Source organism: Arabidopsis lyrata (genome assembly GCF_000004255.2).
Source record: "Arabidopsis lyrata subsp. lyrata unplaced genomic scaffold ARALYscaffold_9, whole genome shotgun sequence".
Taxonomy (NCBI): domain Eukaryota; kingdom Viridiplantae; phylum Streptophyta; class Magnoliopsida; order Brassicales; family Brassicaceae; genus Arabidopsis; species Arabidopsis lyrata.
In genome coordinates, this window is record NW_003302547.1 from 757,833 (window position 1) to 785,742 (window position 27,910).

Genomic DNA, 27,910 nt, shown 5'->3' on the forward strand with positions numbered 1-27,910 from the left:
AAAAAAGAAAAAATGCAACACGCATTTGAAACTAAAGTGAGAGGAGTGACCTTTGGAAGAAAACGAGTAAAATGGAATCCTAAGTCCGTAAGGAAAACACACAAACGCTCATCGACTAAAGCTTAAAGAAAAGAGAAATAACTAAAACAGAGCACCAAAACCTAAACCCATTTGAACTTGTGTCTTGTGCTGCATCCGAAAGATGGCCAATAAGATCAATAGCATCCGGAAGTCTTCCGACTTTTTCCGTCACTTGATCAGGAAGGTTTGTCTCTTTTGCACCAAAAGTAGGTTAGATCATTATTAATATGCGGAAAGATCGCCAATAAGGTCCATTTGTGCGCCAAGGGCATTATTAGTATGCGGAAATACAAGAAGAAGAAGGAGAAATAAAAGCATGGAATAGACCATAGAAGTTGTCATTTTAATAGCCCTCTCAATTTCCTAATCAGTCTGACTCATGTTTATGCATTTATATGGAACAGAGAACTGAAAATATGAAATAGAGAGAGTGAGTGAGAGTTGACGCTGCCAAAGACTTAAGAGTCTTGGTAGTCTTTGGGACAACTCTTCACATTGCATTGTTTAGGTCTCTAGTATTTGATGATTATCCTACTTCCGACCACTTGCCCTTCACATTGCATTAAACTTATTTATGTTATAAGGGACTAGCTAATTATTTTAAATTAGAATATGTTTTGTATTTTCATATAAGACATATTTTTCTACAATTTCTCAAAGTTTAAAAACTTCCATTATTTTTACTCATTCTGTGTCTAAATAATGGATTTTCAAGAGTTTTTACACATAGTTAAAACTGTCAATGCTTAATTTATTTAAGAGTTATATGAAATAAATTATCATAATTGTAAACCAAAAACGATTCAATATATATTCAATTATTTTAAGTCAATATTTCATAAAGTTTACAATTCATTAATTAATATAAATTCATATAAATTTACCAATTCTATCTTTATGGTACAAAACAATATACAAAATTATTCTTTCAAGCTCCTATATCGAAATGGAAATATATTTAGGAAAACAATCCTAAATTCGATAAATATTACATCATATGCTATTGTTTTTTTCTTAATTCACATTAATTGCAAAAATGTCATTGTATCCAAGAAACTTCACAATTTATACTATACTATTCATACAATACAACCAAACATAATTAACAAATCATACTAAATAAAACATAAAATCAAAACACTTGAAGTCTAATAAAGTTTTGAATGGTTCAATGAAGCGCTGCGAACATGACATAAAGTATGTACCTAATCTACCTACCATTCACAACATCGGACCAATATGTGGTATTGCATACTAAAAATCTAGCTCACTACTGGATTTTTTCGTTTGCAGCTTCATTAACAATCTCCCAATACAAAGTATTCATACTCTCATAGCTTCATTAATAAATTAGTTGTTTTTGGTCCCACACTATTAATAGTTTCAACCAAAAGAAAAACCAGTTAGTTTATAGGTTTATATTAATCTAATACGTGGTTTTGTTTCTCTTACATTGGAAAACACTATAAAAATGAAACTATTATCGTTTGTTTGGTATTAATCGTTGATATTTTTTACACTATATGGAGGCCTCCAAGCCCACCTCTTGGTTGCCATTGCTCGATCACTTGCTATTTGCGAGTTACATGTCGATTACTTGAGAGTTACGTACGAATTATTTACAAATTACTTTTTTTTTAATTAATTATTTTGCATGTTCTTTATCCAATTAGCAAGTGTAAATTAGTGAAATACCTTGAATTCTATAGAAATGAAAATGTCATATTTTTAGTTGAACCAAATATGTGATCCGAGATGTTGAATGGAAAGTGGATATCTCGATCTTGTTAACCATTTAACTCCTCCTGACATTCAACAACTAGCTTTCCGCTACTCCAACATATTTTAGAGAGAAGTATTAATATCATGGGGGACGTGAACATCATAAAACAAGGATGTTACAGCCTAAAGTATAGATCTTCTTATATTCATGCTGATAATTACACCACATTCTACTGTATGATTGAGTTCATCTACCTTATAATCTACTAAGAGCATCTCTAAAGGCAACCTCAAATCTTCAAATATAAGGTTTTTGGTTCTCCAAAAGCAACCTCAAAACCTCAAATTTGAGGTTTTGTCTTTTTTTATTTGCAGTTTGGTCCTCATAATTATTTATATCTTATAAATACTTTTACTAATTTATTATTTTATCATATTAGTCCTTAAAATTTTTATGTCTTATAAATAGAAATTTCATTTTTCCAGATAACAGTAAATAAACAACATAAAATAATATAAAATATTACATAACATTAAAAAAAAATATTACACAATACCAATATTACATTAAGCAAATTTATTACAAAAAATAAAAAAAGAGAGGAAAATAAAATTACATGAAAATATAAATATTATACAAATTATATACTACAACAATACTAATATTCATGTAAATTTCATCCCGAACCTCCAAGATCACCAAAATATGGTCCATAAAAATTTGGTGAAATTAGAGATTGTTGTGGTTGTTCTTGATTTTTTTTGTGTATGATTCTTGCTTGTTCAGATCGAATATACGTACGGGTATTACTATCAGCAATAGTGTCTAAATCTTTTAACAAGATTTTGTTCTCCTCGTGCATTTCTTTTAGGGCTAACTTTTTTACTTGATTTTGCATACGAAATTCAGCTTACTCGTAACTTTTTTCCCTAGTTGCTACACTTTCTTTTAAGAAATCTAGGATTTGTTCATTTGAAGAAATCAAAGTGTCAGCAGATGAATTATTACCTTCTGCAATATTTCTTTTGAGTTTTGCTTTCTTTCATCCAATGGGACGTTGTGATGAATTTGATCCACCATCTTCACTACTTAAATTGATTGAAAATGATGACATTCCTGGAGATTGTGATGTTGGAGAACTGGCGATATCGCTCTCGGTGTTAGGAGTATCTGGAATACCGACGCTAACACTGTCTGTGAACTTTGGGATATCCTTCAGCAAAGCCCATACATGATCGAATTTAAAACCTTTCTTTAGTTTCTCAACTTGTACCAACAATTTCTTGGCTTTTTCCATCTGCATAACATTTAGAACAAAAAATTTAGTTATTTACACAAACATATATCATATATAATTAGAGTAGAAAAAATTATATACTTACAATGTCAATTTCTGACGCACCACTTGGATGCATATTCTCCACTTGGATTATGCAGCTCTTCAAATTCCTAACGGCATAATAGTATTCATTCTACCTTGTAGTGACCTATTGCTTCTAATTCCCAACTCCCATTTTTTTTACTATTGTAACTTTTTTTTATTTTTTCCATAATTTTCCTATAGCTTGGTTATTGCTACCAATGGGATCTCGCGATATTTCTAAATATACACGACACAATAACTCATCTTCTTGTTGAGTGAATGATGAGCCTCTGTTTTTTTTCCATATTGTTTATAAAATGAGTTGTTTGAAGTGTGATTTTTTTCATTGAATGAAGTGTATTATTTATACACGATAATGGATGTAAAAGATTTCAAATGAATGGCTACAAATCAATTTTTTAGATTTTCTTATCAAGTTGGATGGATTGGATATGATTTTAATCCAACGGCTGATAATGTGAGAGATCTAATGGATGATGTAGATTAAATTAGAAAGATTTCCTTATCTTCTCAAATAAAAAATGTATATCTATAAAAAAATGTATACATGGACGTTTCACAAACATCACAATATCTCAACTTAGTAAAAATAAATTTTAATATTGGAGAGCCATCTTCTTTTGTAAATTCGTCTTCTTCTTCAGACTCATCTGATTTTGATGAATGGCTAATGAATGAAAATGCATCAACAGAAGAACAAATTGCAGCAAATTTGTATGTCAACAACAACCGCCTTCTTCACCAAATTACTCAAGAAAGCGATCACGTAAGTCATCGAGGCTCTATTCATGGTCATGCAGTTATACAACGTGATGGAGAAAATGCTCATCTTAATTTGTTCAATAATTATTTTTCTAATAATCATGTTGGTGAGAGAGAGTTCCATCGTCGATTTCGAATGTCGAAGAGGTTATTTCTCCACATTGTTGATGCTGTTAAACAACATGACAACTACTTCACCCAACATCGTCTTGTGACTGGTAAAATGGGCTTATCCACCCTCAAAAAAGTAACAGCCGCTCTTCGGATTTTGGCCTATGGTATGCCTACTGATGCAGCAGACGAATACATCAAAATAGGAGAGTCTACAACAATTGAATGTATGAAGAGATTTTGTCGCGCCATTGTAGAACTGTTCTCGGAGTGGTATCTCAGGTCACCAATATCAGAGGAAGTTGCCCGACTTATTAATATCGGCCAACAACGTGGATTTCCTGGAATGTTGGGTAGTCTAGATTATATGCATTGGAAGTGGAAAAATTGTCCAACTGCATGGGCAAGACAATTTGCAAGCCGTAGCGGATCACCCATAATAATTCTTGAAGCAGTGGCAGATTACGATCTATGGATATTGCATGCCTATTTTGGTATGCCAGACAGTAACAACGATATTAATGTTTTGAATTCATCTAACTTATTTTCAAAGCTTGCTCAAGGTATCGCTCCTCCAGCTAATTACATTATTCAGGGACAAGAGTACACCATGGGTTACTACTTAGCTGATGGCATTTATCCAAAATGGTCAACTATTGTTCAGACTATAAGTGATCCTCAAGGTCCAAAGAAAAAATTATTTGCAGCAAGACAAAATTCATGTCGGAAGGATGTTGAACGTGCGTTTGGAGTTCTACAATCCAAGTTTGCTATCATTGTAGGAGAAGCACGTTATTGGAAAATAGAGGTATTGCATGATATAATGACTGTGTGCATTATAATGCATAACATGATAATTGAGGATGAACGTGATATCACCGCACCGATTAGAAAAGCAAGATCAGTACCAGAGGCAACTGTAGAAATGGCAATAAACGAAAATACTCGATTTTAACAATTTTTATCTCGTAATCTACAGATAAAAAATAAAGAGACTCATCTAGCTCTTCGAAATACATTGATTGATCATATATGGGAGCATTACGGAAATAATTAGGTTCAATAATTTGGTATTTTAATTTTAATTTGTGATTTCAATTGTGTGTTTTTCTTATTATTTTGTGTAATTTTATTTTATAATGTAATATTTTATTATTTAATAATGTTTGTATTATTTTTAATGTATGTTTTATTGTTATTTATAAAAGTTTTATGGTTTTATGTAATTATAATTAATAACGAGGACTATTATGCAAAATACAAAAAAATTTGAAGTTAAATTTGAGGTTTTTGTTTGGAGAGATACAACCCTAAACTTCAAATTTGAGGTCCCCTTTGGAGATGCTCTAAACAAGAACTTCCAACATATTTTTGAAGAGGACGAATGAAAACATGCAATTTTACTTTAATTTTATTGATCATTAGTATTTTAACAACATTTTAATTTCTAACGTTCGAAAGATTAATACTTTTTAACAACTTTTCATTGTATATATATATATATATATATCTTATTTTATTTCATCTATTTTTAATTAGTTTTAAATTTTAAATTTTTACTAATTATTAAAACTAACCAAGTGTCATTACCTCAACTGGTAAAGATCTTAGATGAAGCTTAGTGGTCGCCGGTTCGAGTGACGCTTGGGATGAAACTAATATTGCATGATGTGGTTTCGGGCCTGGAGGATTACGGGCTTTGCTCTAAAACCTCTTGGTATTAGAAAATAATAAAAAAATAAAAATAAAATAAAACTAGTAAACATGAAAAAAGGTTTTAATCAACCAACATGGTTTTGATTGTCTTATTTTTATCAGAATAATTCAATAGAAATTTGTGGCAATTTACCACTAATGTCCTATGAAAATTTGTAACAATTTTATGAAAATAACTTTGTTATTCATAGGCGCTTTTTTTTTTTTCTTTTGGATGTGATAGCTTTACACAAAGATAAAGCACTCAAGAATATAATGCTCGGAAAGAATGCAGTAAAATGACTAAAGAATGCTTTGATACATCTCATTGACCATTCTCATTTCCTTTATAAATTTATTTCTTGTCTCTGACTTATGGTAATATTCTACATCATCTACATGCGTACAATGATAAATATATAGAGCAGCGTTTTTGTTTTCTAATTAAGTTTATACTAGATTTACTCGTCCGCGCATTGCGCGGAATATCAAATTTCAACTGGGTATAATACAAAATGTTAAGAATAATCATAATCACTTGAATTTTAAAAACTATATATATATATTCATACTTGTTTTACAAAACAATCTACAACATAGAAAATTATAAAATATATTTGGTACGTACCGCGTAATAACAAAAGTTATATAAGATTAATCGGTCTCTGTAGTCATCAATGAATTTTTTTTTTATCAAAAAGAGAGTTATTTCCATAAACAAATCTTGTAAATATAACTGTCTTTGATGTTTTGACCTATTCGTACCTCATACTAAAAGTAAATTTGCTGAGTTTGAACATCAATTTATGAAAATATATAAACGTAATATTCATACCGCTTCAATAGGTTTGGAGAGCACAATTTACCTATTGAAGCAAGACCATCATACCTTAAGGAAAGTTTTGACCAAATCATGAATGTCTTAATCTTATCTATCCTACTACGCTTACATGGCTCGACGATTTAACCTGATATTGAATATGATAGTCTGGTTTACTAAACCAAACTATCCGATAATGCATACATATATCTGATGAATATCGTTTAGTCATGTGCATACATATATCCGATGCTTCAAGCACTACTCAATTTCTCTTCAAATATTTTTCGTCATCTTCTATGATGCATTTGTTCGCTTCCCAACATCTACTCTTTTTTTATCTTCTATGCTCACTTTAATAAAACTTTAAATTGATTCTTAACTGAAAACTATTTCCTCATTTTCATCTTTTTAGTTTATTTTATTTTATTAATTATATGGTTTTCATGCTTCAACGTAATATAATTTTACGAAAGATATATATTTGTTAAAATTTCCTCAACACTACTTATTTAGATTTTTACCTATATTTAAACATATTCACCTTTTTATTTAGAAAGCAAACAATAATATAGATATAACTTTATTATTTTTATTTTTATATTTTACTATAATTTAATATTAAGATACAATTAATTTTTATATTTTTTCGTCAATGTGAATTTATACTATTACTCTCTTGAAATATAATATTCAATTTTAAATATGAATTATTTCTTATATCTTAAAAAAACTTTTACAATCATACATTTACTATAACATTTAACCATTTTTTTTAATCTAAAAATAATATTATTTTAAATAAATTTCTTCCACTTCATTATGATCTCTTTAATTTAATGTTTCCATGAAATATGAATATCTTCTTATTATTAAAAAAAAAAAACTCTTATAGCTTTCCATTTCAATTCAATTCTTTTTTCATCCTAAATTATATTTGAGGTTTCTTTATTATTCTTAAAAATGATAGTTTTTAAACGTTTTTTATTTTTAATAAGTTATTATTTGTTTTTAATTGTATAATAAATTTCATTAAGAAGCTTTTTGTCCATCTTAAATAACATTGGTATTTTTATGAAATTTTCATAATTATTTTTTTATTTATTAATTAAATATTTAGGGATTATGTTCATTTTAAGTTATATATTAACAAAAAATTAATTTAAGTGTTTTATATGTAAATATGTTACACTTGTGTTATTATTATTCATGTAACCTTTATTTAAAACTGTGCATTAATTGATGATTACTTCTTTGATAATGAGATGTAATTAACTATGAAATTAAATATTTTGAAATAATTATTAGTAGGATCCATAATATTAATTTGGTGATGATGTGGACACCCTAAGAGGAGAGAAAACTCTCCCATTATATATACAGATTCTTCGTCTTTGTATTACGTATTAATTACATGGAAAAAAACAAAATATATGGCTTTGTTTTACATTTTTTTTCTGTAACATGGGAAAACAAAATATATCGAAAATAAGAAAGAAAAAGAAACGAAAAACTTGATGAAGCATCACTGTCAAGAACAAAGCCAGGAATCCAAAATCTTGAGAAAAAAGATCGGTGAAAATTGTCATTGGATATGTTTGCTCAGGATTTAGTGAATCTATATCATTGTAAAATTATTATCATAAAGACCTTTTTGCGTGGTTGTGTGTAGTGGATGGGGTCCTCATTCATCTTAATTTTTTTATTTTATTTTGGTTAATGAAAGCAACGTTGCCAAGTCCCCTTTGAAATATTATCCTTGTTTAAAATTAGATTTATGCAATTCGTGCATGGTGGTAGAGTGTTCTTGACGATAAAACCAACATCATAAGCTTACTACAGTTTCGCGTTTCATTCAACTGTGGGCAAACATTCATCGTTATACATTAATCATTTAAATTTCGATTCAAATAAATATATATATATATATATATATATTTTTTATTTTTTTTTTGATTCAAATATTTTATCTATGAAGAGATTGTTGAAAGCTTCCTAGCAAAAAGAATGTTCACTCTCTTAGATTAATCACTTCGATGAGAAAAAAGTATTAAATGTTGAATCTTAAAAAATATTAAATTTGTATATGTATCTTGCTTAGTATAATTAAGTGTACAACTAATATTTCTAGTCTCTTTACATCTTTAAGAAAAAAAAATTTGAAAATTGAAAAGGATTCAACTAATTTATACAAAATGTTTTTTATAGAATCATTTAATATGCAAACATTTCAAAATTGATTATTTACATAATGTTTATTACTATAAATTACCACGAGATTGAGCTCAATTTTGGATGGTATATATGGTGACTGATAATAAAGATAGTAATCACTTAATGGCATAATGTCCAATAAATTAACAAAACTAAAATAAATCAACTAAGATTCTAGCGGATAGGTCAGCACGTAGGGCTTGACAATACCCGCAAGATATTAATTATATAAATTTTATTCTTCCTATTGAAATATTTGAATTGTTTTAAATTATAAAAGTTTGAAAAAAATGAAAATCAACCAAAATTCTAAGTATTAATTAAATTTAATCGAGAAGTCCAATTTAGTCAAGTGGTAATCCATCTTTGCAACTTTTCTCATCGAAGTATGGTTCCCAAAAAATCGTGTTACCATCTGTTACGAGACTTTAACCATGGGTAGAACCTATTGATTGACGACAAAAAGAGAGAGTAAAGTTTAACTTAATCAACCAAATTATCACCGATCAAGAGATCAGATTGTCCGTTGTTTAGTCCAATAGACCGTTTCTCTCCTTGTTTGCTTTTATCTCAAGCTTTTGGACTGATCATTTTAATTGTGAATACATTAGTTATAATGCATGCATCCTTTTTATTTTAGTTTTTTTATTTCAAAATTCGACTCCTATAACTTTAGAGGGCACAATCCATTGCCTAATCTACCAAAGAAAACGATCAGGGACACAACAAGCATTGTCTTTTTATTCTCTTTCACAATTGCTGGGTAATTTATGAAAATGTTATGATTTCACCTTGGTTATATATATTTGAAGGAGACCGTGAAGTGTTAATCAACACAATTAAAGGATCCACCAAGAACAGCGAGATAGCAAATTTGTTACATGATATTTTCTATTGGAAAGCAAAGTTTAAATATATACGGGTTAATTTTGTCAAACGATCTTGTAACAACGCAGCTCACCATCTTTCTAAACTCGATTGTAATTAGCTCTTTTTCTTTTCGGATTATGTAACTCCGCCTACATGGCTAAACAAACTATTGTGTAATGATTTGATTAATTAATATACTAGCTTTTGACGAAAAACAATTATGAAAAATGTTAAATAAAACAATCTAACTATTATATTTTAATAAAATATATATAATATTTTGTTATACAAATGTAAACACAAATTAGATCTTACAAGCCACTTTTAATTAAGTTAACAACTTTAAATGAGATCCATATTTAATAAGATTTATAGGTCCACGTCAACCATTTTGACCTTTTGAACCCAAAATTGTAGGAAAAGTTTGAAACGTAAACAACTCAACATATAGACATATATGGCGTCAAAAAATCTAAACGAAGATAATCAAAACAAAACATCAAGGAGGCAATGTCCATGTGTTTGGTTTCTTGTGTCGTTTAAATTGCTACAAGATCTAGTACAAAAACTAAATAAAATGTAATATTGGGCACTGCTTTGGTCGTAATGACGTCTAATTTACGTCTGATTTCATCCTAATCCAGATATGAGATATGTATATCCAATTATCTGGATAATATATACATAAAAGCAATATTTTTCAAAATTTTAGTTTAATTAAATAATCAAAATCTAATATATATATATATATATATATATATCATGGTTATTTTAAATGCAAAATAAGATATCATTTGTCTTTAAACTTATACGTCAAATATTGTAATTTGTAATTAAACTTCAACACAAACTAATACGTCGCAAAAAAAAAAAAAAAAAAAAAAAAACTAATACAAATTTTGTTTTGAATTATAACCAGATACAAAAACTACGAGACAAAAAAAGATACAAAATCTACGGTTTTGTTATTATAGAAAATCATGGACCTTTATAATTTATAATTTTGGTATTAATATTTATGTAAAAGTTTGGAAAAAGGTTGTAGGGAGACAAGAGCCTAGCAGACTAGCAGAAGCAGGTATGGAGTTATTGTCATCAGGGTCAATCAAATATCAGTCCCATTCTCTTTTTTATCATGTAGCTATTATTTCATATTATTTGATTTTTTCAATTTTTATTTTATACTTTTAAATAAATTCTGTTTCAAAATCCAATAGTTTTGGTTGAAAAAAATATTTGTGGTTTAAATCATGCATCTTGTTAATTTCTTATTCTTTTTCTTCTCCCCTTGGTATTTGTGAAGTAAACCTTGCTCATTTATGTGTTGCTTTTATAGTTTTATTAGAATTGATATGTATGTACCATTTTAAATAGCTAATCCAAATACTTTTTTTTTTTTTCTAATCCAAATACTTTTTCTGATAAAAAATATAGATGGATTAGCCCTTAATTAGAAAAGCTACATTCTAAACTCTGTTATGAACTATATATGTACCATGAACGTCATCAATGGGAATGGACAAATGGCGAAAAAAAAAAACTTAACAAAATAAAAGATTTATAAAATGAATATTTTAAAAGGACGAAAATGAAAGAAATGACGAAAATGAGCACGACGTACTATCGTTCTCGAGTGCACGATACCGAGAAATTTTTGGACCCAATAAATACACGTAAACGTATGGGAGACAATCATGCACAGTCTACTATTCCAAAATCGAATAATATAATTTCATTTATTATTATTCTTCTTGTGATATGCAAAGACAATTAAAGGTATCACTGGATCAATGTAGCTGCATGCTTCCACCACCTAATATTCTTTGTTTTTTTTCACCTTAAGTTCCCTAATCAATTCCCGTATATAGGTTCATAAACACATAGATGAGAATATATACATAGGTGATAACGTGAAGATATATCCTAAACCATGTTATTTAACAAAAGCCATTGTTTGGACTAGAGGATACGGTTCCTTTTTCTTTTAATAATATCCATTAAAAACTCTTGTTAATTATTCGTTCTGTCATAGCAATTGATATGACAAAAATTTTGGTCTTCACGAATTCTTCAATCAAATCTGATTGGCATGCAAATAGAGAAAATGTGCTCAAATATACCTTAAAAGTGACTTAATTACTGAGATAGCACCTGTGGAGAGGGGTCTTACTCAAATAACACTTAAAAGTTGTCAAATGTCTTTTAAGCCTCTCTAACTATTTTATTTACTTGTTTGCCATTTTGAATTAAAAATAACAAAAAAAAATTTAGAAATTATAAATGAAAGAGAAAAAAAAACCTAAACACATCAAAAACTTTTCTCTTTTGGTTTTGTCGAAGCAACGTCGATTGTTACGGCGATATCTCGGAAGGATTCGATTCCGGTGGCGAAGGCGAAATCGGATAAGGTCATCATAGATTTCGATTTGTTTTTTTCATAGGGCCTAGTTAGTGGATAAAGATTTGATAGATTTCGATTGACGGAAGTTTTGCTAGGTCACTGGTTTCGCGACGGTTTCGGAAAGAAGCGACGGAGGATGGCAACCGGAGGCGTATATCGGCTGGAACAAAGCTTTACAAACCCGGAGCAATTGAAGAGTGTGAACCCTAAGACTTTGATACCTCTTCTCTTCTCTCTCTCTTCAAAGATATCTCTCTTCCCTCTACCTCAATTCCAATCCAAGATTCGCCGTTGGTGGTCCTTATCACCACCGTTATCCTCCGCTTAGCCACCCTGAAGCTTCGTCTGTTGCTCTGCTAAACGTCCAACTGTCTATGCTTCTCTGAGCCTTTCTACATTGGGGGAACAATTAGAACAACTCTCGGAAGAGAAGACCGTATGGATCGAGCCAATGGACGGTGAGGCAAAAGGCGTATGTAGAGGCGTTGAATCTGGATACGATGTTTACTCCGCAGCTTGTAGTTCAAGGCTGTTCTCAATTGATCGGAAACGAGGAAGAGACGCTGTTAAAATCAATCTCCGAAGCGCCTAGGTTTCCTTCTCCAGCTTTCCGGGTGAGTTTTCTTAACATTGTAGATGATTGTGATGATGATCTTGATGTGGAGGAATTAGATTTATGATAGATTTCAGCTCTTGTTTATGTGATTTCAATCTAAGTGTATAGGAATCCAAGTGAATCAAACATCAGCTACGAATTTTGCTTCTCGCCTGCAGATTCAAGAACATGGACATGTTCCTGTATATGATTCTGTGTTAGAACAATGTGTTCCATGAATATGACTTGCGGTATCGTTGCCCGTGAATCTTGTTAATGTTTAACATTGTTCATCCAAGAATTCTCTTTAGATACCGGGGCTATATTCCGGTCGCTGGGGGTCATCTGTTTTCTCAACATATTCATTAGACATTTATGAGTACATTGCTTTTGAAGGGGTTTTGTCTCTGCTAAAAGTGTGGTTAATGTGGTTGCTTTCTAGATAGTTATGGGGTATATGACAGGGAGGTAGGTTTATGAATGCAGGAAGCTTCTATAGCATTAGAATTTGCAACTATTGGTGAACCTTGACTAAACAACATCTATGAGAAATTTTGGTTCAACGACATGTTCTTGTTGATATTGTGTTATAAGATTATCTGGTCACGAAATCAATGAGTTCTTGACATAACAGAATAATGTGGCTCACTCTTCCTTCATTGGCTTTGTCACTCTTTACATAATTGGTGTTTTTGTCGAACTTTACACATGTAATATTTATCAGTAGTTGTATCATTTATTTCTATTTACCAGGCGACTTTCCAGAGACCAACCTCAGAGACACTGCAAGTATCACTCACCGGAGCTTTGAGAATGAAAGTAGATGGAAACGGAATGGACATAATTGTGGCGATATACGACATCGTTCTAGAATAAGAGCCTTGAAAGCCCCTGACTGATCATGAATTGTCTTTTGACAAGCGAAATGCTTGTGCTTGTGTCATGGATCCTTGGTTATTGTGGCTTTAGCCTCTGGTTATGTGGTGTAGGCCTTAGATGTGTTTTATGAGTTTTGTGTTTGTTGCTGGATTAGATTTTTCAAAGCTTAGCCCTGCAGGTAGTGTTGTTATTAATTGAAGTGAAAATAGTGTTTATCAAAGTTTTCATGTATCATTTCACATTTAATCAAATAGGTAACTCAAATGGTTGTTTTCTGCCTCATTTCCTCTGCATTTCCTGTAACAGCTTGATTCACTTGGTTCAATGGCTTGAATTCTTTGAATTTCAGACATGTGCTCTTTTTGTTAACATTTGTTGGCAAGATCTCTTGACTCTTTATTTTTTGTATGGCTGGCATGTTCACGCGTTTTAAATTGATTCAAGCGTTTCCTGGGGAATATAAGAATCTTTATTTTGGATCTAATACGATTTTTGAAGAATCTGGGCTTGCTAATTCTTTGGTTTCGGTTACTTGGGTCTGAAGAAGGTCTTTGTTTTTTTTGGATCTGTGTAATTAGGAAAAAAAATTGTAGCGATTTCTGCTTTTGTTTATGTTCGCTTACCGAAATCGAGAATCGAGAATCGGAATTAGGTATAGGCTTTCGAAAGGTCGAATCTTGTAAAATCGAAACGGAGAAGGAGAAGAAGAATAAGAGGACAGAGAATTGGTTAAGTAGGGAAATACTAACAATTAAAATATCTTTTGGTTTCTTAAGACAATGTCGTGTTCTGTTTCACAACAATTATCATGAATTTTATCACATTTCAACCAAAAATAAAATAAAAGTACTTAGCAGAGAAGAGATATTTAAATTGAAGGAAGAAACAACAAAAAAATTAATTATGTGGGTGGGCCTGGATTCAGTCAAAGTCGAGTCAAACCAGTGTGAACACGACATTTTATATTTTGGTTGGGTTATTGACAACTAGATATTGTACATAGTTGTATGTAGATGTGTTGTTGTCCTGATTATTTCATAGTTGAACAAAATGAAATTTAGTCATTTTAAAGTTGAACCTTGATATCGAAGATATAAATCTAGTTGGTCACATTAATTTCTACATTATATCGGGTTTTAAGAAGTTTTGATAGGAAAAGATTCAGGAAATAATATTTTCAATACTTATTGCATCAATATAGGTCATCATGAACTAAATGTTCCTTGTTACACAAAGAGTGATTTGTGTAAAAACAAGTTTATGATCAAATAAATTATTAAAAATTTATATATTATATTTGAAAATAGAAAATGTAAAAAATTATTAAAGTTTAAAGTTTTAAATGTTAAAAATCATGTGTTACGATTTAATTTTTAAAATGCCATAGATATAATTTTTATTTTAAACTCCTCTTAGTTATACGAGTTGAACCAGGAACTTTATTTTGGTATGCAATTTATATGAGTTTATGTTTTTGGTTCAACTTGTACAATGAGTTCAATGAGTCATCACCTCCATGGATCCTCATCTAAGAATACTAAAACTCCTTCCAAGAGGTTCCTTCTACAGCCTTCGACTCCATCTTCATCCACTATGGATTTGCGTCCAACAACTCACACTCGCAGTTCTTCTTCTTCGAGGAAGAGGAGGAGAGAGTTCGGAGCTGAAGTTCATGAGGTTCCAAGTGGTCCAAACCCTATCTCCAACTAGGTGAGCAACCGTTTTTTTTTGGGTAATTGGTAATTTATTTTAATATTTGGGGTGTGTTTGAAAGATTTTTTTTTTTTTTTTTTTTTTGTAAAAGGTTAAAATTTTGTAAAAACATAAACTCATATAAATTGCATACCAAAATAAAGTTTCTGGTTCAACTTGTACAACTAAGAGGAGTTTAAAATTAAAATTTTATCTATGAAATTTTAAAAATTAAATCGTAACAAGTGGTTTTTAACATTAAAAACTTTAAACTTTAATAATTTATTACATTTTCTATTTTCAAATATAATATATAAATTTTTATAAATTTATTTGATAATAAACTTGTTTTTACACAAATCACTCTTTGTGTAACAAGAAACATTTAGTTCATGATGACCTATATTGATGCAATAAATAGTGAAACTTTATTTCCTGAATATTTTCCTATCAAAACTTCTTAAAAACCGATCTAATGTGAAAATTAATGTGACCAACTAGATTTATATTTTCGATTTCAAAGTTCAACTTCAAAATGACGAAATTTCATTTAGTTCAACTATGAAAGAATCAGGACAACAAGACATCTACATACAACTATGTACAATATCTAGTTGTCAAGGACCCCACAAAAAATAAAATGTTGTAATATAAATTTTTTTAAAGGGTAAAATCGATAATTCATAATGTTATGTTCGCCCTACTTAAATCTAATCGCTAACAATTTCTTCTAAATCTACCACCACATACGTCCAAAAAAACGTTCAAACGTGCTAGTTGAGTAAACCGTTACTCTGCCTCGTTAGGACAGAGTTAAAAAATAACTCTGTCATAAGGATTAACTCTGTCATGTTACGACAGACTTATTTCGCAAAATCTGTCAAGTAACTCTATATCCCTCATTAAGTCTGCTGCCACTACATGTTACTCTTCCGCATAACTCAATTTTTTTTTAACTCTGCCACCACATACGTTAAATCTGTCACGGTGCTATTTTAGTAAACGTAAAGTCATCATAATCTGTCATGTAACTCTGGTTTTTTTTCAACTCTGCCACCACTGTAATTAACTCAATCAAATAACTCTATCGCCTTATTACTCTATCACATAACTTATTCAACCTAATAACTCTAACGTGATAATCTACCAAAACCTATTAACTCTATCGTCACTACAACGATAGACTTTTGATGTGGAGGGAAATTTTCCCTCTTAAAACTCACTTTCTCTCTCTGACGTGGCAGCATCTTTTAATGACAGTTTTGTAATAACTTTTTTCATACAACAACAATTCAAGGGTTATTTGGCCATTAATGATGAACTAAATAATACAAGCTATATAAGTAATAAACACATTTTTATGTGTTATTTGAGTAACTCACCCATGCAAATATTTGATGAAAATATGTAGTCGTCTCCTTTTATCTCTATTTCATGTTTTCTTTTGGAGTATCACGTAAAGGAAATGTGGTGTACAGTATTTTTGGTAGATATATAACTTCTTGACAGGATCTTTGTAGTGAGGTGGTCACATGTAATGGATTAAACCCACCTCTGTTCTTCGTGGGTTTAAATGCGTACACATAAACACACTGTTATAAAAAAAAAAAAAACTAAAGTTTTCTAACTATTATACCACCGAAAATGGAATTAATTGACAATGACGCTTTAAAAAACAACAAACCTTTTACGAGATAATATTGAATAACGTATCTAAAGTAAAACAATAACAATTGATCTTGCAATGTGTATGTAATTTCTTTTTTTAATATTGTACTCATTTCTTTAAAGTCTCTTGACTATTTTTAATTGGGACATTATTTTATACACGCAATATCTATATATAATCGGCGAAGCGTAGTCAACATAACATTTTCTTAGGGAGGCAAGTAAAGCTACAAAAAGTCTTGAGAAATAAATCAAAAGGAGAAAAAGAGCATGAAACCTTCTTTATTTCACCTCGTCTCTTTTGCTTTTATATTTCCTCAGCTTTCAAGATTCTTTGCCATAGCCAATTGACCATTACAGGCTTTGGCCTTTTCCTTGATATTTCCTCTTCTTCAGTGGCAGTCCTACCAAAAACTAGAAACATTCATAGGGGCAAAACCGTAACCAAACCAAAGAAAAACCTGAACTGATATCTTATTCAAACCCTAGTCTGTCCCATGTATATGTCTCACAGTACTCTTCAAAGATGCTCACGGAAAAGGGCTTTTAAGTAATTTGACACCTCGTGACATATCTGCCACACTTTTTTTATAAGCAGGTGTCCCATTTTTCTTCTCAAAGGCTGAACAATCTTGATGCGATGTTTTCCAACAACATCTTTATTATACCATTATTAGATTAAAGTGTGTGTGTGGAAATTTGAATATCTCTCTCTCTCTCTCATAGTTACCTCATCAAGCTCCTCCTTCAAATCCTTATTCTTGCTAGATTTCTCTTTTGCTTTTTATTTGATATCGCGCTGGTTCATGGATATTGAGCCTTGCTTGAAGTTTTGGGGGGTGGTTTTTTGTTCTTCTAAACTGCATGGCAACTACAATTGGTCAAACCAGCATCAAGTCACTGCATCTCAATCAACTCATCCGTTTCATCATCACAATCATCTTCTTAGCTTTCTTTGTTCTCATTAGCCCTATAAGTTCAATGAGTCATCACCTCCATGAATCCTCATCTAAGAATACTAAAACTCCTTCCACGAGGTTCCTTCTACAACCTTCGACTCCATCTTCATCCACTATGAATTTGCGTCCAACAACTCACACTAGACGGAGTCGCAGTTCTTCTTCTTCGAGGAAGAGGAGGAGAGAGTTCGGAGCTGAAGCTCATGAGGTTCCAAGTGGTCCAAACCCTATCTCCAACTAGGTGAGCAACCGTTTTTTTTGGGTAATTGGTAATTTATTTTAATATTTGGGGTGTGTTTGAAAGATTTTTTTTTTTTTTTGGTAAAAGGTTAAATTGTGTGTTTGAAAGATGAGTTAATATAGATTACTATGGAAGTGATTTGTAATGGATTGACTTTTAATTATATATCTGTGTTTCTTTTTTGAATTTCCCTTCTTCGTTTGTTTTAATCTTTTGATATTAAAAGATTTATCAACATTTCTTTGGACCTTAAAACAAATGACAAACTCTGGAAAAGAAAAACAGAATCTATGTTTGATCTTTGCAGACATGCCTTTACCCATCAGTGTGTTGCTTGCAACCCTTTGGTCCATAATGCTGAGCAGATTTCTTCACTACTTTCTTACAAAGATAACAGAAATGTGCTTGACATGCCCAGCAAAACAAGTGATTGTTGTTTCCCGCCTACACAATAACCAACTCAAGAATCATCTCATGAACCTCAAAAAACGATAAATCTTTGGCTTGATAAAACCAAATGTGTTATTTGGATTGCAAGCAACTAAGCATTGACAATTTAATGCTAATTATAAAGATTCTCATATTTTAAGTTTTGGAAGTTAGCATTGTATAGAAAAAAACGAGAATACTTTTCACACGTGTATGTATCCATCTATATAATTCTCTCACATTTATGTTTTATTTCTTTTATATATAGTATGTATCTATAAATATAATATCAATAAATAATGGGGGATATACGTACGAATGATAATATGTCAAAAATCAATTGGCTGCTTATTAGATTTAGAGCACAATTAATCAATCTTATCAAGTTTATTCTATCATATTCATTATATTGAAGTGCTATTAGAAAGAAAGTTTTTAGTTCTTCGACAAAAAAAAAAAATTATCAGTTAAACACAAAATTTTATGTGAAATTAAAAATCTGCACTGAATATTTTCAGAATGTGGAAAATAATATAGATGTTTTTTTTTGTCAACCGCTTTTAATTAGAGGAATATAGATTATATTTCATTTTAATGACACTTTTGTACTTTATACAATCTGAAGGACAAAAAAATGGCTTGAATAATTATATTTTAAAATAAATACATGTTTAAATTAAATACTATAATTATATCTCCAATCGTGAATTGTCTTCATATAAGATAGTTGGCTCCGTATTCAGACGAATTCCACTACTTGTTTGAATGTGTCGACTTATTGATCGTAGCCATACATATTCTCTACTCGCTTCATGGAGTGCGATGATTTCAACATGATTTGAAGAAGTAGCTACAAGCGTCTGCTTTTGAGAACGCCATGATATAGCAGTATCTCCAATTGTGAATACGTATCTCCAAGCGTCTGTTTGTTATCGAGGTTTGTGTGGGTCTGATAAATATCATGCATCTGCAAAACCAATCATTTGACCATTTATATTTTTAGGATAAAGTAACCCTAAATCAACAGTCCCTTGAAGATAAAGAAAGACATGTTTAATCCCCTTCCAATGTCTTCGTGTAGGGAATGAACTAAATCTAGCCAAAAGATTGACTGAAAATGATATATCAGGTCGAGTGCAATTTGCAAGATACATAAGGACTCCAATTGCACTTAGATACGGTACTTCAGGACCGAGTATCTCTTCATTCTCCTCAGGTGGTCGGAAATGATCACTTTCAACATTAAGTGTTCTAACGACCATTGGAGTACTGAGAGGAGTTGCCTTATCTATATTAAAATGTTTTAACACTCTATTGGTATATGTGGATTGATGTACAAATATACCCTTTTGAGTATGTTCAATTTGTAGGCCAAGACAAAATTTTGTCTGTTTGAGATCTTTCATCTCAAATTCTCCTTTTAAATAGTTTGTTGCTTTATGTATTTCTGCTTGAGTCCCGATTATGTTTAGATCATCAACATATAATGCGATTATCACAAATCCGAAATCTGTTTTCTTTATGAAAACATATGGGCATATAGGATCATTCACATATCCTTCTTTCGTTAAATGCTCACTGAGACGATTATACCACATTCGTCCAGATTGCTTTAACCCATATAATGATCTCTGCACTTTATTGCACACAACTCTTTGGGTTTAGATTTTAATGCTTCTGTCATATTAAACCTATTGGGAACTCTCATATAGATATCTGTATCTAATGATCCATATAAATATGTTGTAACGACATCCATGAGACGCATCTCTAGATTTTCGCCAGCTGCTAAACGCATCAGAAATCTAACATTATAGCATCCATAACGGGGGAATATGTTTTCTCATAATCAATCCCGGGTCTTTGAGAAAATCCTTGAGCTACGAGACGAGCCTTGTATTTCGTAATTTCATTTTTCTTATTTGGTTTTCTAACGAAGACCCATTTGTATCCAACCGGTCTCACATCTTCAGGTGTGAGTACAATAGGTCCGAAGACATTTTGCTTATTGAGCGAATCAAGTTCGACTTGTATTGCATCTTTCTATTTTATCCAGTCATGTCTCTTTTGACATTCATACACAGACTTTGGTTCTCGATCCTCGTTTTCCTCATCAATTTCCTTTGACAAAAGGTATGAGAAAACGTCATTAACATCATATATTTTATTTTGATCCCAGATCTTTTCATTATGGATAGTTGATATAAATCTCATGATTTGTTTCAGGCTCATGATGTTCATCATTGTCATTAGACTCATGATTCGTTTCTTCCAAAATGCTTTCTGCTATTTTGGGAATATCATGCTTTCTAACTTCCTTTCGTTTTCTAGAATTTTAATCCTTATCACCAACTGGTCTACCACGTTTCAAACGTGTTTTAGACTCACGCGTATCATCTGTTCCTCCACGTTCTTGTGGTATTTCAATTCGAGCATGAACATTTGCAGCTGGTATATATGATTTAGTTACCGTTTTTGTATATGCAAAAGCATCGGGAAGTTGATTTGCTATACTTTGCAAATGCACAATTCGTCGAACTTTTATTTCTGACTGTTTTGTAGGAGGATCAAGGTGTAACAGGGATGGTACAAACCATTTAATTTCTTTTCATACTTGCTTATTTTCTCCCCCTAGAACCGGGAATACTTTCTCATCAAAGTGACAATCGGCAAATCGTGCCGTAAAGACATCACCAGTCTGCGGTTCTAGGTATATTATAATTGATGCAGAATCACAGCCAATATATATTCCTAACCTTCTTTGTGGTCCCATATTTGTACGTTGTGGTGGTGCTATATCCACATACACCGCATAACCAAAAATTCTTAGATGGGATATATTTGGTTCTCGCCAAATGCTAACTGTAGTGAGGTGTATTTATGGTATGCACTTGGTCTTATCCGAATGAGTTCTTCTGCATGCAAAATGGCATGTCCCCATACAGAGGTTGGAAGTTTTGATCTCATGATCAATGGTCTTGCAATCAATTGCAAACGTTTAATTAATGATTCTGCCAAGCTATTTTGTGTATAAACATGAGCTATAGGATGTTCAACTTCAATTCCCGTTACCATACAATAATCATTGAATGCTTGGGATGTGAATTCACTAGCGTTGTCTAGTCTAATTCTCTTAATGGAATAATCAGAGAACTGAGCTCTTAATTTGATTATCTGAGTTATAAATCTCACAAATGCCAGATTTCGAGATGGCAATAGACAAACATGTGACCATCTGCTAGATGCGTCAATCATTACCATAGAATAGTGGAATGGTCCACATGGTGAATGTCTCGGTCTACAAAAATCGCCTTGAATTCGTTCAATGAACTTTGGTGATTCTTTATCAATTTTGGTTGGCGATGGCCTTATGATCAATTTTCCAAGAGAACATGCTGCACATGTCATTTTATTTCCATGATTCAACTCATGATGTTTCAATGAGTGACCATGTGAGCCCTCTATGATTTTTTGCATCATTGTGGTGCCTGGGTGACCAAGGCGATCATGCCATAATACGAAATCTTCTGGATTTCTTTTGATCACAAGATGTGATTCTATGGCATCTATATAGGTATGATGTAAACCAGAAGGAAGTTCTGGAAATCTTTCCAAGACATGTCTTTTTCCAGATTTATTAGAAGTTATATGCGTATACTTCTTTCCATCCTCAGTTGCAGACTGAGTTTCATATCCTTGAAGGTATATGTCTTTGAAACTCAACAAATTCCTCTTAGAATTTGGAGAATATAAGGCATTATTTATGGAAAACTTTCTTCCATTAGGAAATTTAAAATTTGTTTTGCCACTTCCTTCAATCAAGTCCGTAGGACCCGATATTGTATTGACAATAATTTTTGTCGGTTTTGATTCAGAGAAAAATCTCTGATGTCTCAGAATAGTGTGCGTTGTTCCACTATCTGGTATACAAATATCTTTGATATTTCTCCTTGCTATCGTTTTGTATGACTCTTGATCCAATTCTCTGTAATCAATATAGACTTTAATAATTATAAGCAAATATCATTGATATTGAAAATATAGAATAATCATACACTAATTCATTTTTAGAAACAACTTTATTTTCAAACAACAGAAATACATAAAACTTATATAATGGCATTACTGGAGACTAGCAGTCTCACTACAAGCATTTTAGTTATCCGCTCATTAATCTTTTCCGCTATTAGGAGTGCAACAAATAAATCCGAAAATTTGGTATACCCACATGATATATACAGTTTTTGTTGGGCAATGTGGTTTTCATGAAACGTGGTATACGTTTTCTCAAGCATCTGAGAATCGGTGATAATATCACCATAATATTTTAGTTTAACCATAATTTCCATCATAGCGGAATTATAATCCATCACTTTATCAAAGTCTTTGAACTTTAGACTTTGTCATTCATCCCGAACAAGTGGGAGATTTATGGCCTTTCGATTATCAAATCGAGCTTTTAGAGATTCCCAGATCTCTTTGGAATCTTTTATGTGTGCCACATATGATACTTTCATCAAGGTGTCTTAAAATAAAGATCACCGATTTTTCCCTTTCTTAAACCGTCGAAGTATTATTCTCTTTTATGGTTTTCATTAAGCCAAGAGATTGTAAATGTATTTCGACGTAAGCAATCCAAGATATATAATTAGCCAAAGTGATGTCTAGAGCTGGAAATATAAGCTTCTCAATGCTTGCCATTAGATATCTAAACACAAAATTAAATAAATATTATTAGTAAAATAATATTATTTATTTCATATTGAACCATTTATATTAATGATGCAAGCGATTACAAAAAACATAACTGCATAAAAAGTAAAGCGATACTTATGGTAAATTCTTCGCGAATAAATTCCCCAACGAAAAGACCATAAGTACATGCAACAATTGCGATTAAGCAAAGAATTAAAAACAAGCGAATCATTTTCCAAAAGAAAACTTAAACAAAATTCTTTAGAAAAATATACGAGGAGAGATATGATTTTTGAGTGAATGAATGAGTGAAAATGAGTGTATTTATAGATTGAAAATTACTGTTCATAGCCGTTTGAAAAATGATAAATTTTTGAAGTTTTTCTTCATGACCGTTGGTGAAAATAATTAAACAGAAAATCAATGTGTAAATTTTAATAGCCAATCAGTTAAATTTACCAAATTCAGATAATAGGTTTTTATACAGGTAGCCGAGCCTCCTTATATATTAACCAAAATATAAATATAACAGAAATAAATTTTAACGGTAATATTGTGGTAACAGAGTCATCCACGTTATAACAGTAAATAAATTATGGTGATGGAGTCATCCACATTATAGGCGGCTCAGCCGACCATTGCTATGGTGTATAAAACATCTATTACAACGATTACTTATAGGAACGACATTCCTCCCACTATAGTAACGAGTAAATAACGGTGTCCGAACAACCACTAGAAAATAATATACATATATCTATATAAATATTTTTTTTTCTTTTTTCTTTTTTATGTTCTTTTCTTTTCTTTTCTTTTCTTTTTTTTCTTTTTCTTTCACTCATATATATATATATATATATATATATATATATATATATATATATATATATATTTTAAACAAGGCGACATACCGCCCGGTATAATACCGTATTTTTTTTCAGCGAACATAGAGTGATTGTGCTGATAACGTGTTATAATTAATTACTTTATTTTATGGTGTATATAAATATAAATAAGAGAGAAAAAATTTATATCCGCAGAAGGATTGGGATACTGAAAATAAAGAGACGAGAGAAGGAGAGAGATTTCTTATAACTTCTTATTATTGAAGTATGAATTGTGAGTTTACAATGAACGAAATCGTTCGTTTATATAGACGTAAAAAAGTAAATTACTATACGTGCATAGTGACGGTGAGCTCCACACAAACGTAACGTTTAACGCATGTGTATGCGTATATTATTGACATTTACGTTTGCCTCTTTTGTTGACTTTTACAACAGTTAGTAAATATATCGACCATCATGATATATATAGGTCTGTTGTAAGGAATATTAGAAAGGAATATTCTGTTTGCATATTCCTTTAGGGATATTAGAAAGGAATATTCTGTTTGCAATAAATTTATATTCTTTAGCTTGCAGAGGAATTTTTCGAATTATATGATATGAAAATTTATAGGATTCAGTTTATAGGAAACTTTATTTTAGGAATGTTAATCGTCCTGATTTTTAATTAAATCAAAGTTTATAATAATTACGTTATTATTGCTTTTGATTTGGAAAGTCTTAATAAACATTTAAGATGGTTAGTTTAAATAATATCCGGAAAGTGTGTGATTTTACCAGATTTTCATAGATAATTTCTTTACATATGCACAATTACGAATTAATGCTAATTCTAACCCGTTTCACCAATTGATTTGCGAGCTCTTAATATTTTTTACCAACATAATATTTTTGATTAAAAAATATCTAAAACTAATAACTATATAGTTTGTTTTATTTAGATTGCTTTTTTAGATTTAGTTTTTGAAATCTTTGAAAAATCTATATTTTGGTGATAAGTATTGAACATATTGTTTAAGAGAAATATTATTTAAAATTAGTTCCCAAAATCTCCTAAAATAAAAAATTGGATCCCAAAATTAATAGAATTAAAATTTCACTAAAGTCAATATTCCATTAGTTAAACCAATTAAAAATTCTTAAGCAACCCAATTAGGGAAACAAATTAATGATCCAAATATTCTTTAAATATCCTATAAGATATTCGTTATATATTTTGTTTGCATGTATGTTCCAATAATTTCGAGAAGCTTAGTTGGTTACTCTTCTATGTGTTGTGGTGTAACACCCGGGTTCGAATCTGTGAAAAACGTTATGTGTCTTTTTTCTCAATTCTATTAGTCAGAGGCAAAATGGTAATTTCCTCATCTTCTTCTTCTCCACCCGATTGCTGCCCACCTGAAACCCTAATCTATGGTTGTCTTAACTTGTTTCATCCATTTTTTCCTCTGATTTAACTGAGTTTGACAACAAAATGATAGATCCGACATCTAGTATTCGATTTGAGCCATACACAAAAGAAAAGTCGAGTTTTTTTTAATATTTTTCGATTTTAAATTCGATTGGGTAAAATACTGATTAGATATTCGTTCTCGTTTTTCCATTTTGGTGATGATCAAACCCGATTAGTTATTTAAATTCGGTTTTCCAAAAATTTGACCCAATATCCGCCCATATACTAAACACGCGGATCCTAAACTTCTTAATGAAATTTTTTGACCAATTAGTCCTTTCCAATTTCATCAAATACTCTACAAAATCCAAAATTGAAATTGAAATTGAGGCCAAATTAGACCATTTTTTAATTTGTACTTCCCTTATAATAATAAGGGGATTTGAGATTAATAAAATGGACTTGTAACTCATTAGTTTATTCTTGTTTGCCCTAATCCATTTTGAATTATGTTGTTTACTAATTCAATAAATATCTCCTTGATTGATTTTGTAATAACCTAATTAAGTCTCGTGTATTAAGGTTGGAATCAATTTACGACATTGACATTAGAGAATCAACTTTTATAACTATCGTATCCCCTTCTTTATGGCATAGACGTTGAGCACTTGAGCTTGCACTCTAAAGTCAAGCCTTTGTCTTCACATTCTAATCATCGATCATAAGCATCAAAATCTCTCTCTTCTCTGTTTTTCTCTTGTTTGTGTTTGATAGTTCAACACAAGACTAGCGTCCGATAGGCTTTTGATTGTGAGTGGCAAATCAAAAGGCGAAACAGTTTTATCCTAAGACTCTAATCGTCATCGAACTGTCGTCGCACTACGGGACGATTTTTGAGTTAAGGAGAGAGAATCATCAAAGTTCTTGACTCTATTTACCACGTCAATCTCCGTTCCTCAAGCATCTTATTTGGTATGGTTGCATTCATTACTTGTTCTATGTTAATTGTTTTATAAATATTAGTTTGTGTCCCTATTTAAATATTCAGGTAACACACTGTTGGAGCAAAAGCCAAGTCATATCACCAAGCAAGATGAGGACATAGCTCCATCTATCCATATGATCTTGCGCTAATATAGGCCGGTCAAACCTCTCTCAAACGATCCAAGATGAGTGGATTACAATAAGTGGACACGGATGTCGTGGTCGTCATGGTCGAAGCCGAGGCGGTCGTGGTTCCACTTCCACGTTAATCATCTCTTTAAACCTATGTTTTGTATCACTCGGTCTAAATTTCAACTTATTCTCCTTTCTTTAAAGTACTCCTTCTCACGTTAAGGCCAAATAGTCATAACAGTTAAGATATTACCATATCTTCTCAAGCTTCTAGAATGTCTTGCGTATCAAGTTGTATCATCTTGCATATCAAGTTGAATCTTGTAGAATATAGAAAGTGTGCTCTGTACGTATAAATATCTCTCTTGTTATTAATAGAAAATCATCCTTTCACAAATCTTACATGGTATCAGAGCAAGAGCAAGGTTCTCTCTAAACAAAAAAAAAACCCTCGTCACTTTTAATCTCTCTCTCCGCCGCTCTCCTTTTTTTTACTCTCTGTTCTTGGCTGCCATGTCTCTCACCACCGCAGAATCATCTCTTGTGTTCAACGCTGCTGATGCCAAAGCTCCGTTACTCTCTCTCAATCTCTCTGGCATCACGAAACTCACATCTGCCAACTATCTCACTTGGCAGTTCCAAGTCCGAGCCCTTCTTGAAGGTCACGAGCTCCATGTCTTCATCAAAGACGGCTGGTGCACCAGAAGCAACTGTCACCGTTGCTGGTGTCTCCACTCCAAATCCTCTGTTCACGCACTGGAAACGACAAGATCGTCTCTTATACAGTGCTCTCCTCGGTACCCTATCACTCCCCGTGCAATCCCTTGTCGTTCGCACCACCACATCCTTGGAGATCTGGAACAGTCTTCCCAACACCTTTGGTAAGGCTTCTCGTGCTCACATCAAAACGCTGAAGACTCAACACAAGCACATCACCAAGGGAAATCAATCCGTTGAAGAATCCATGCGCAACATTGTTGCTAAAGCAGATCAGTTAGACCTCATTTGGATCCCCAATTGAACATGAAGATCTCCTTGACATCATTACGGCTGGCCTCGGAGATGAATTTCGTCCCGTCATCAACGTGGTGAATGGTCGTGACACTCCCATCTCTCTGCAAGAGCTTCATGAAAAGCTTCTCAACCGAGAAAACACACTTTTCATCATCGAGCCACTCCCGTCACAGTCCCTCCCTGCCACTGCAAATCCAGCTCACTATCGCTCCCAGCAACCAACACGAGGCAGTTCCCGTGGCGGCCGTGGCTATCAAGGCAATTTTCGTGGAGGTCATGGCTATCAAGGTAAGTGCCAAATCTGTGGTATCTTTGTCCAT

General features: G+C 31.8%; 1 protein-coding gene and 1 long non-coding RNA gene across 2 annotated transcripts; both read left to right on the forward strand.

Moving 5' to 3' along the window:
• The first annotated feature begins 12,022 nt into the window (after positions 1–12,022).
• On the forward strand, positions 12,023–14,371 carry LOC9299342. Its single transcript, XR_002331000.1, has 2 exons — positions 12,023–12,675; positions 13,410–14,371. It is a non-coding gene; the product is annotated as an uncharacterized LOC9299342 (long non-coding RNA).
• Positions 14,372–17,027: 2,656 nt separating this feature from the next.
• On the forward strand, positions 17,028–18,776 carry LOC9299239 (CLAVATA3/ESR (CLE)-related protein 44). Its single transcript, XM_002863117.2, has 2 exons — positions 17,028–18,095; positions 18,403–18,776. The coding sequence occupies exon 1, from the start codon at positions 17,760–17,762 to the stop codon at positions 18,093–18,095; it is 336 nt and encodes a 111-aa protein (XP_002863163.1). The 5' UTR covers positions 17,028–17,759; the 3' UTR covers positions 18,403–18,776.
• The last annotated feature ends 9,134 nt before the right edge of the window (positions 18,777–27,910 follow it).

Bases quoted from the DNA above. Each gene is read 5' to 3' on its own strand.
- LOC9299239 (XM_002863117.2), top strand. From the start codon at position 17,760: ATGGCAACTACAATTGGTCAAACCAGCATCAAGTCACTGCATCTCAAT.